The sequence below is a fragment of the Anneissia japonica genome, unplaced genomic scaffold, assembly GCF_011630105.1.
Source record: "Anneissia japonica isolate Jap-2015-1 unplaced genomic scaffold, ASM1163010v1 scaffold287720_len810639_cov167, whole genome shotgun sequence".
In the NCBI taxonomy this organism is placed as follows: domain Eukaryota; kingdom Metazoa; phylum Echinodermata; class Crinoidea; order Comatulida; family Comatulidae; genus Anneissia; species Anneissia japonica.
The window spans coordinates 361784-374618 of record NW_022736945.1 but is presented as its reverse complement, the minus strand read 5'-3'; the positions used below and the strand labels follow the sequence as shown (position 1 = coordinate 374618).

General features: G+C 33.2%; 1 protein-coding gene across 1 annotated transcript in view; it reads left to right on the top strand.

Moving 5' to 3' along the window:
• The window catches only part of LOC117117004, an 89188-nt gene that overhangs the window by 31541 nt on the left and 44812 nt on the right, over positions 1-12835 (top strand). Inside the window, exons 7-11 of the mRNA XM_033261174.1 lie at positions 2352-2417; positions 2861-2911; positions 6758-7000; positions 10552-10797; positions 11785-12030. Coding sequence (XP_033117065.1) covers positions 2352-2417; positions 2861-2911; positions 6758-7000; positions 10552-10797; positions 11785-12030 — 852 coding nt within the window. The remainder of the gene's footprint in view (positions 1-2351; positions 2418-2860; positions 2912-6757; positions 7001-10551; positions 10798-11784; positions 12031-12835) is intronic.

The following is a 12835-nucleotide window of genomic DNA, read 5'->3' as shown; positions in this document are numbered from 1 at the left end:
CTCTATACCTATTTCTTGTGCTTTATTCATGGAGTATGCAGTCATCTGGGCAATCCGTCTCATTACTCTCGACTCGGAGAGCTGCAAAGAAAGCAAAAAAGGATGAGTAAACTGAATAAAATATATGGAAATATAATAAATGTATATTATCAAAATAAATATATAATAAACAATAATTATTAATTATAAAATTGTGATTCTTTCAGTGCACTTAATACACATAGTGCTTAAGAACTAGAATTACTGTACTTGACTATTCAAAAAGATAATCCAATTGAGAACAATGCATTCATTTATAAGAAAGGGGGGAGATAATAATGAAATGTTTTTTCCCAACAATTAGTTTATGATGACCAGTGGCATATACTGTAGAAGTCTTGAAATAGGGGAGGGGTGAAGGTGGAGCAGGACCTCAATTATCAAGTAAGGGGCACTAGGACACAAACAATAACATTTTACTACTTAAGTGTGATTTTTTTTTGCTTTCGACATTTTCCTCTACATAGGCCCTGCTTTATTCCTGTCTCTTATACACATCTAGATGTGTATAAGAGACAGGTCTATTAGAGTGCGTAGAAATCCGAGTTTATATGTATGTGACGTAAAGCTATGGAAATTTGTTAACAAACCTGTATACGTTGAGGTTATTAACTGTCTCTTATACACATCTAGATGTGTATAAGAGACAGCACCCCTCACTCATTCATCTTCTTGGGTTTATTTTTCCATTCCCATCACTGACTAACTATCTGTATTGTAAAACACCTCCTCTCTGACTAACCAATCCTCCATGACCTGAATGTACTGTATGTAGCATGACGTTTCTGTTGTTTTTGTAGTTTTCTTTTGTTGTTAATGTCTCTTTTCAGTTGTTTTTGTGTGTTTTTTATTTGTCTTCACTTATGAGTCTTTAAACATTGATAGCTTTTTTTAGCAATTCATTTCAAACATAGTAAAAATATGCGATGGTATGCTTAAATTTTAATAAAAGTATCATATTACATCTACTACAAAAATATCCCATAAGTTACATTACATTACAGTATATCCACAGCACCCTCCCATTCGTTGAATAAACATACTGCCTTCAACTGCTACTTTGCTTTCTAGCAAACCCCTGTGCAGCGATCCCAATTCTCCCGTAAGTTGCTGGAGTCTACCGGAAGTCGGGAAGGCCTCCCGCACTCCCATGAGCAAGCAATAATATCCCGAAAAATAATCAACATCCTGCAAATTCACAATATTTACATGTTTCTACAAGTTTTTACATACTCTATTGTCAATTCTCTCCCAGTGCCAATACAGTAGGTATCAACCACACACAGCAAAATATAATTAGACATGTTTAAGCGTATTTAAACAGGTCACCCAGATGTGGATTTTTCCAACTCAGGACCCCTGCCTGTGTATGGAAAGTTTTGTACAGTATTTACATTTTGTACTTGTGTCTATTTGTTGTTTGATTTCTCCACTAACTTTTGTATAAGTTGTCTCATTTTTTGTATTATGTGACTGTACTTTACTAACAACATGTGATGTGTATTTTAACAAAACTTCAAATCATATTTTAGTAGTCTACTAAAAACTATTCACAACATCTAAATATTCCATCTTCCTGTCAGACCTAAACTTCCCCTTCTCTGAACACTCCTTCCTTATTCTCTAAGTCGACCTTTCCTGCTCATTACTATTTAGGTCAACTGCATGACCTTTTTATCAATGATATCATTAATTTTCCTATTGAATAATTATAAGTGACCTGTTATTAATTAGTAATTATAAAACATTTTATTAATTGCCTCCTTAGCATGCTATTTATACAGTTTGAACTTCCTCATCAAAGCATGTATTATAAGTATCCTGACTAAATCCCCACATTATGTTATCATCTCATTATTATTATCATGTTATCATCTCATAAATATTGTTTTGTTTTTTTTCTATAAAGACCAAATAAAAAAACATGTGTAGTTTAAAAGAAACATGAGGGACTCTACTGTTACTCCTACACATGTTTATAATGTCAAAGCTAGGCCTAGACACATACTTGTTTATAATCACACAAATCTGCCAGAATATAGGGTTCTTTTGTCCCATATAGAAGTAAAAATAGCTTGTTGATACTAAATGGTTCATCATATATAATAATACATTCATATTCATCTTTTTAATGTATTTTGTGTTTCTTTTCTTTCATATTTATGTAAATTTGTTTTCCTTTTGTCATAATTTATGTTGATATTATACTAGTATTTGATTGCTGCTCACATTATATTATTGTTTATTATATCAGTTTCTTATTTCATGTTACTTTACTTTGTATGTGTTCTGCACTTTCTTTATTTACTAAGGCTCAACTTCTGAAGCACTAATAACTACTGAAATTATGGTTATAACTGAAAATTCACAAACAACTGGTAAGATTCCAAATGTAATATAACCACCATTGCAAATGTTAATGACAATCCTACTACTGCCCCCATAGACTTTACCTCTGCATATACAATATAATAATAATAATTATTAATATTATTAGTATTTATCGCTATTATTTATATCACTATTATTATCAGTATAAGTATTATTTATATTAATGTCATTGTTATTTTGTTGTTTCTGTAATTATTGCTTATTATTATTATTAATATTTGTGTATTGCCAATTTAATAATAATGCCTCAATTATTAATTAGTACTATTATTTTGTTACATTCTGTTGATTATAATACTACATTTATGTTATGCATGTTTTGATTTATCTGTTTTGTATGGCTGGATACTGGCAAGCATGTCAACATCTATTTTTGTTGCAATGTATGTGGCAGTAAAGTAGATCTATGTTGGCTTTTCCTCCCCCTTAGGTGGTACAACCCTAGTTTCTACTACGATGGCCCAAACAACACAACAACCTGGTAAGGAAGGCTAGATACTAACAACATAACCATTCAGCCTATGCATAATTGGTATCCATGCTTCTAGGGAATTTGAGCAAATAATGTACTTTATCCCATTTCCATGCTTTCACACAGTCAACCTCTCATATGTATGCATTTAAGTAATAGAAGGTTTACATAATATATCGTACATGAATATTCACTACGACCTAACAATGGCTATGAATAGCTCCAAATTGCCTTGATGTATTTTATATAAATTTTAGCATTTTAAATTTGATTTTGTTAAAGTAAATTTTATTGAATCATCTCAAAAATGTTAATATTTTAAATGCCAAATTTTTAAATTATGCTTATTTTTTATTATAGAACTTTTAAACTTTAACTTTGAATGTTTTATATTTTTAAAAAAACTTTAATACTGTAAGCATTTATTTTTTTGTGAAGGGCCCCACTCGATAGTGATTAAGTTCACTTTTAGAGTGTCGCGTCTCATATTTGTTTGTGCTTGTTCTTTGCTTTTCTTTTATTGTCAGTTTTAATGTTTTTAGACGAATAAATGAAATGAAATGAAATGAAAATAGGAACCCATTCCATCATTCATCTCTGCATTTAAAAATATAGTATTTATCTATGCATTTGCTTATATTAACTTTTATTACGGCTAAATTACATCTGCAGTACACATGAAGTTGAACAAAAACAAAACATTTCACTGGACAAAAGATCAATGATATATGTATTTGATCAAACATATTTAGCTAAAACATCTATCCATTCAGTCAGGCATCCATGCATTAATTCATAACTTACATATATTCAACCAGGCAGACATGTATTTTAATAAACATTCACATATAACCACCCACTTCATTCATGTATATCATATCTACTCATTATACATTTTAAACATGAATAGGCGTCAACTCATTTAAAGCCAGGAAAAACAATTTTTGATATACTGTATTGTACAACTGAACTAAACTGACACAAAATGGGTATTTGATGAGAAAACGGGAAAGGTTATTAAAGAGATACAGATTTGAGAATGTTTAAAAACTAGGGGAAAAAGGGTGGTTACACCCCTTCAATACTATTTTTCCTCATGATCCTGGCTTTAATAATTAATACGACGATTGTATGACCCTCGCACGACGAATCCAACGATGCTGTTTGCGGATTGTTGGTAGCAGTCTGAATGGATCGTCATTAAAAACGATCCGTTGCACGCGCGTCGTAGAATTGCGTCGGGTCGGCGCAACGACCGCAGCGAGTGCCTGGCTTATAACCTGTAATATACACCCATGCAATATAACCTGTAATATACACCCATGCAATATAACCTGTAATATACACCCATGCAACACCCATGCAATATAACCTGTAATATACACCCATGCAATATAACCTGTAATATACACCCATGCAATATAACCTGTAATATACACCCATGCAATATAACCTGTAATATACACCCATGCAATATAACCTGCAATATACACCCATGCAATATAACCTGTAATATACACCCATGGAATATAACCTGTAATATACACCCATGCAATATAACCTGTAATATACACTCATGGAATATAACCTGTAATATACACCCATGCAATATAACCTGTAATATACACCCATGGAATATAACCTGTAATATACACCCATGCAACATAACCTGTAATATACACCCATGGAATATAACCTGTAATATACACCCATGGAATATAACCTGTAATATACACCCATGGAATATAACCTGTAATATAGACCCATACAATATAACCTGTAATATTTTATACATTCAAGCATTCACTGTACATATTCAATCGTTATTAATCATCATACATTCATTTACAGATTTTCATGTATTTGACCAATTATACATGCATAAATACATGTACCTAATACGCATGTATATATTTGCATTATGGATGTATTTTGTATATGTATACACATGTATCACATGTATGCATTAAACTAACATGTGTTAAACTAAGGCTTCTAGTGTATTAATTAGACATTGTATAAAGCATGTCAAATCCCCATCCTCAATTATTAGTTATATTATTGGTTTTTCTGTCTTTATGTAAATTGTTTTTGCAATCTTTTATTAAATTTAATATAATTAATGTGTTTTTATATATCCTTTTTATTGCTTCCTTTTTTAGCTTTGTTAGTTAGGTTTTATGTCTGGTGCTGTACTTATTTATGTACTGTATGTGTTGTGAATTTCTTAAATTTTGCCATGTTCAGTTAACTTGCAATAATTGTAATACATTCATTTGACTGTCTGTAATTTGTGTTTTTATGACTGACTGAATGAATAAAGACCTTGAATATAATATCCAATTAACAATGAAAAAAATTTACTACATGTAACAAATTAATTACTTTGTTTACATGTTTAATCTTCTGATTTTTCCTTTCACACATAATAAATTTAGTCAGAAAGGAAAACAATTTTGACTAATCGAGTGCACTATTTATATGATTGTTGCTTGCTTTATGATGGTCTGCTTGTAGGAAAACTCGGGCTAGCCTAATGATACTTAAGTATTAGTAATTGCATTGCAGCAGCAGCAAGAATGGTGTTGCCTCTAGCATTCACAATTATAGGCAAACACCACCAGAATTTGCTGTGGGCATATTTTCTGCATGTACACCCTTGCAGTAAGAACTGTTCTAGTGTTAATAACTAACTTTTTTTACCATTGCCAATGTTTAAAAAAATGTCTCAAGGAGTACACAGGTGTGTGCTGTGAACAACACAGGATGTCTTAAAAGATTTCGACGAGCCCGTTTTTCTCTTAAGCGAAGGTGTTCCCAAAAATTTATGGAAATGTTCATGTTTAAGCAATACCAAAACCTGTTTGCAACTACTTATTTATTGTTAATACTGTATTTGAAAAATGATATCTATGTAAAAGGTATAGTATCTACTCATTTAAGTAATCATTTAAGAGGTTTATGAATTACTTATGATGTTCTACGATCCAGGATGTACATAAGGCATTTTCTCCAAAGATTGCCTCGTATGGGAATCCTTCTTTCCAATCATTTTATATTTGGATGTATGGATACCTGGCCTGCAGTGGCGGCTCTAGGGTATGATTTATGTGGGGGCTAACATGTCCGACTGGGGAGGCTAAGTATTTGTGGCTATAACTATAGCCTAAGGCCCGAGTTGGGGGTGGGTATGGGAAGGTGTCCCCTCCTCCCAAAACGAGATATTTTTTTTTTTAAATTGGGACTTCTAGATGGCCGGAAATGGCTGTGGATAAATGGCTGTGGATGGAAAAACTTTAGCCAATGGGAGGGGGGCTTGACCAGACCGATGGGGGGACTTAAGCCCCCTGCCCCACCGCTGGCGCTGCCACTGCTGGCCAGTTGAGATGTTAATTTCGATTAACACCCTGGAAAGGTGCTTAGGAATGGTTTGTATGTAGCTACTCATTCAGAATTCAAGTAGCTAGGCCTAAGCCTTCAAATAAGGCCTATAAACCATCGCTTCAATGTCCACAAATGAATCCAGAACATCCTTCAGGAGAATATGTGTTATTTTAGTGTTCATGCTCATCCACGCTCGCACCTCATGTTATGGACGGGCAATATAAAGCACCAGCCTAGTAGAAGCTGCAGATGCAAATTGACCCTTATGAGAATAGAAAGTTGTTGAATGAGTTCATGTACACCACTGAGAAAGTCAGCCTAGTTAGGTTGCTTGTCTCCAAATCTCATACATTTGAACAACTGCACTCAAGGCCTTGCATGGAGACTTTGTATAATTCTTTATTATATGATGCTAAAATAAAATTTTTTTGTTTGTGAATGTAATTTGATTTTATATTTGTTATTACACAGATACTACTGCACCAAATGTGACCTGTCCTAATGCCACAAGTCAAGTCACAGATCTAAACCAGCCAACAGCAGTAGTGACCTGGAATCCCCCAGAAGTCAGGGATGATGTTGACACTGGTCTGTCTGCTACTTGTATTCCTCCTTCTGATTCATCATTTAAAGTTGGTTCAACTCTTGTTACTTGTTTTGCTATTGATGATGCTGAAAATAATGGCACCTGTACATTTCAAGTTAATGTTACTGGTAAGACTATTACCTTTGTGGGCTTGTATGCATGCTTGTGATTTTTCCATTGTGTCACTATAATTATTATTATTAATAATAATAATAAATGGACATTTATAATGCTCCGGTTTATTATTATTATTATTAACATTTGCCATCCTGAAATAGAATATTCGGCAGCCATTGCAATAAAAGAAACTTATATATAAACTTGCGAAATGAAAGGATAGGTGTGCACCCCTAGTGGTAATATAAAATGGGCATCACAATCATGTACACAGAAATACCTTAAAGCCGCATTCCCAGCAAAATTTCAGTTGTTAAGAAAAATCTGATTTTCATATATGTTATAAAGATTTATAAATATAATACAAAATTGCTAGTTTAACTGAATTTAGACATTTCTAAACATGAAAAAAATGTAAAATACAGTAAGAATAAAATTTGGTTTTTTGTGTTCCACACAAAAAGTAAATGTGGTTAAACTTTTATGTTTGATTTTGTGATAGGTCTGCGAAGAAATGTAGTAGGCACCGGAAACATTACCCTATCCAACACTGCTAAGCTAGGCCTAGCCTTACCTCAATTTAGGTTCTGTTATCACACATAAACTTGGGTGACGTGATATTTTCTGTTGCTAGTATTTACACTTGTGAAGTGTAATATTTCATAGGAATTATTTCAAATCTGTTAAAAAATGATTCTGACTGAGATTTTGACAATTGAACAAACATCTCACGCCTACTCAATCGACTGCAGTGTGTGAGATGCGAAGTACAAAAACTAATTTCATTAGAGAGGGTGCACTTTATTGACTGTATAAAGTATACATAAATGCGAGAGCATTCCAGCGGATGCAATCTACAACCTCTGAATTTGTCTGGTACTGAAAAATTCGTTGAGAAAATGGTAATCTCCTATGAGAAATAGTCTGTATTTTTTTTTTTATTCTTTTGCGTAAAACTAAAAGTTATGCCAATATTTTTCCATTGTTTATAATAATTAGAGTAATGCATATGCATTTTTTCTAAGAAAATTCTTTTTTAGTGAAATTTTGCCAAGAATTGGGCTTTAACATCAAGTAGCTGAGCTTCTTTAACTGCCACTAAGAATAAGCCTATGGCTCTAATGCCGTAATTTTATTGTACCCTGTCCAGGTGGGAGATTGAGAATAACCTTTTTAGTGAAAGTGAATCCTTAGTGACTGGCACACACTTTGAAAACAGTTTATGTAAAGGACAATTCCACCAATTTTATGTAATTTGAGGACTGATTTAGCATACTCAGTTACATACTAGGCCACATTTGAAATTACGAATCTCATTCGTGTTCATTACGTAGGTGCTCTAAACTAAATTTGTGACTAACCCATTTTCTCTCTTTTGTCCTACCGCCTTGAAAGCGAAGTGTTCACGCGCCAGTGCATTAGGCTTATTAGATAGCCCACATGTCTTTGACAATTCGGGGTCAAACAATATGGTCTTGGTAAACATACGTAGTATATGTCTTTTTTTTAACCAGGACTATGATTACAACTTCTTTGTCAACAAGAGCCATTTTATAAAAAAAACTCCTGTGCTGTAGGAATAATCCTAATCATATGCAATACTCTACAAGTCCCTGTTGCCAAATTTTGATGCAGCAGTGTACTGTACTTGGAACAGACATATGATATGATCTTAGATAAGTTATACATAATAATATAAAGTCCTTATATAATTGCCTTTTTTGAATAAGCTCAAAGAGCATTTTCAGGAGACGTAAGGCTGGCAATTTTTGGCATTAGATTTTGCCTTTTTATTTTGAGAAATTTGATTATTGATTGATCGATTATTTTATTCTTTATATTATTGTAAAAATGTTTTTTATTTTTATATGAAATTTTTGTCTATTTTGACTGTTTTGATATTTTTATTGTGTCTGTAAATCTGGCAACCCACTCGACAGAGATTTTAATCTCTTCTTGTTAAGCCAGCCTCCTTTTTGTCTGTCTTTTTGGTGTGTTCTTTTTGTAATCTGTTGAGGCGAATAAATGAAATGAAATACCCTCCTTGCATTTGTATAAAATAATATGGAATGATGACTTGGGTAGACGATTAAGTCTACAAGTATAATTACCACTGAGGCCGTATTTGTTCGAACCAAGTGTTCCCAGAATAAAATTAAATGAAACTTCTACATAAGAGTGAAGTGTAGCAGTATCATGCATTTGTGCGTTTAAAACTGCCTAGGCATAGAAAGGTCAAACATTCCGGGTTTCAAAGCAATATAAATTTTTGCATCAAATTAATCTAATAAAGGTAGGCCTGTTATAATTGAAACTCATGAGAACATGCATTTTTGTTTGTTGTTATCAGCCTGCCTAGTGTAGTAGTAGGCCTATTAACTCAATTTCAGGCAGTGGGCTAAACCGTATGTATCCATTATGCATATATTTATAATTTTTTCTTTATTCTCCAACTTTTATTGCCTTATTCATTTAGGTCTACAATTACTTTTTTGCCTACCTGGGCCATTCAATATTATTTTTTTTCAAATACAAGGATAGTAATAATACAAAGAACTAGTCTAGACTTATCTTAATACTATGCATTATAATGGCCTATTGCTAAGATTAGATGAAGCAATACACTTGGCACGTCATCACAAATTTAGTTTAGAGCATCTAAATAATGTGCACAGGATTCATAATTTCAAAAGTGACCTAGTATGTAACTGAGTATGCCAAATTAATCCTCAAAATATATAATATTGGTAAATTACTTTAAATAAACATTTAAATTTTTGAGCACATGTACAATATGCCTATAACTGTGTTGAATGTTATGGAAAAAAATAGACATACTTGATGTGTTTTACTAGGTGGTACTGTACATACAAATTTAGTACATTTGTATGTGTATGATTCTGCACATGACGTTGTAAAATATATTTGTTTTATTGTAACTGTTATACAGTACATTTTGTATTGTAGGCCTAAATGCCTATTTCGTTTAAATGTACATTTATGTCAACATTGGTATACGGTTACTGTGTATATTTATAAGCTAGATTTATTATGTCAGAGAAATTGACTGTTTCTGGTTAGAATGTTAGCTTTTAGGGTTTCTCTGTGTGTTGCAATCATTATATCAATATTTATAATATTAGCTATAACCTGGCCAGAAATTGATTCTTGAGACTGAGCTCAGTATGTGCTGATTAAATATGTCTGAAAGTTAGCTGATCCATATTCATGGTCATGTCAGAAGGGCATGTTAGAAAATGGCGAAGGAAGTTTGACCTGGCCCCATGGATGGGGAACTGAAGACAGTCTCTGTGGTGAAGATAACCCATTAGTCACTGGCAAACAACACAAACACTTCTAGGATTTCAGTTGATATAGTATCTTGTATCAAGCTCAAAAACACAGGCAAATTTAATTGGTTTAAATAACTTTAATAATGCCCAGAAACAACTAGCTAACAGACCATGCAACAATCCAAACAGCAAGGTCTTTGGGTGATAATATAATACTTGCTGCTAATGCATTACTATTTACCAGCTCATTTCTTCTTGTATTCACACAGATAATCAAGTTCCAGAATTAACCTGTCCTGAAGACATCAGTGAAAACACAGATGAAAACCAGCCTATAGCAGTAGTGAGCTGGGATCCCCTAAACGTCATTGACAATGTTGACGATCCTAGTAAATCATCTACTTGTATTCCATCTTCTGGTTCATCATTTAATGTCAGTACAACAAGTGTTACTTGTTCTGCTACTGATGCTGCTGGAAATACTGGCAGCTGTATGTTTCTTGTAAATGTCATAGGTAAGAATGGTAGTATGTGTGCTTGTGATTTTTTTTCTATTGGTCAATTTTCAAATTCTATCTTTAGGTTTTTGAATTCCTTAGTGTACTTTTCTGATGTTTGTTCTTTGTGTTGCTACTACTAGGGAGCTTTCGATTTGTTCCACGATGTGACACTAGAATGGAATCACTCATGCGTGATCGTCCTACCTGGCGTCCTACATTCTCTGCATACATAGATTTGGCCAAATTGTGTTCCAGAATCTACTCGACGAGGTGACCTTAACGTTCTCGCATGCGCAGAAGACTTTTAGTGATGTCATACGTTCTACATCCTACCGTCATCGTGCAATCGAAAGCTTCCTATTGACATTGCCACTGCCACAACTCACAATTTATTAAGTCTCATAACTTAATACCATCAACCTGTAATTCCATTTTGATGGGAATAACATTTTTGAAAATATAAATGACTCTCTGATGCTAATGAATCAATTTGATTCATTCTAACATTGCTTTGATGTAAAGTTTAATAAAGTCATGCCTCATTACCTTTGCACATGCTCAGTACAAAACCTACAGGTTAGGAGATTCTGCTCATTGGGAAAACAATTTTTCAAATTATATTAATAGAAAATATCCGCTTAGTGTGTCTATAGAAGAATTATTTATATTTTTCATGCAAATTATAGTATTGATGTAAATTTTAATAACATTCTTTAATTGCCTTTGCACATGCTCATTTTCAAACAGGGTATAAACCTTTGAATGTTCTTCTCAGTGGAAGACTATGGCTACGCTTGTTAATTTATAGATAAAATCTGCACTGTCCGTCTATATGCTGCTATCGCTTTTAGAAAATAGACATTTTTTTATGCTAAGTATTGGTATTGCTACAGTAATTTACATTTTGAATTGAATGTAGTGTGAAACTTTAGGATTAGAATTTGTGTTTTTGCTGATCATGCTTATGCAAAAGCAGCTCTATCTAATGCTATATTTTGGTAGATAATGAGTTGCCAGTTGTCGCTTGCCCCAGTGACATAACACAACCGACAAATTCCGGCGAAAACTTAGCTACAGTGAATTGGCCAGCGCCAAATGTTACAGACAATGTCGACAGAAATCTACAAGCCACTTGTGATCCAGCATCTGGAGGTCCGGTGGAAACTGGTGGTCCGTTGACAGTAACATGTGAGGCTACTGATACTGCAGGAAATGAAGGCAGTTGTATGTTTACTATTACGGTAGAAGGTTAGTATCGCTATGCTGACTACATTCAATGTATTTTCTACCATTTCTTACTTTATATATATTTAATAAATAAAGCTATCATTTTCATTGTGTTGTTTTGACAACATTGTTAATGGCTTTTACATCATAGCATATATTTTTGCTTAACATCGATTTTACGGGTGTTTCTCCTGATTTTTATAATGCAGTTATTTTCCTTATGTCTGTTTCTTATGAAAAGTATGTTCTTTGAAGTCTGTATACTTAATGTATGTTTTGTTTCTTAGCTTCTTAACAGTTAGCTGACATCATAATCACCTATACAATACATTCTCATAGTTAGAGTGAGCACACACTGTAATACTTGAAATTATGCATTGGCAGATGCATATTTAATATATAAAGCTATCATTCTCATTGTGTTGTTTTGACAACATTGTTAATGGCTTTTGCATCATAGCATATATTTTTGCTTAACATCGATTTTACGGGTGTTTCTCCTGATTTTTATAATGCAGTTATTTTCCTTATGTCTGTTTCTTATGAAAAGTATGTTCTTTGAAGTCTGTATACTTAATGTATGTTTTGTTTCTTAGCTTCTTAGCAGTTAGCTGACATCATAATCACCTATACAATACATTCTCATAGTTAGAGTGAGCACACACTGTAATACTTTAAATTATGCATTGGCAGATCCCTGATTCTTAAAACAGGGCAAATTCTGTAAGGGAATGTCAAAACAAGGCCATCTGGTGCTTTCTCTAAATCTACTAGTTTGTAGCTCTGACTGCACTTCACAAGGCTAATTTAAAGATAGAAGAGTTGG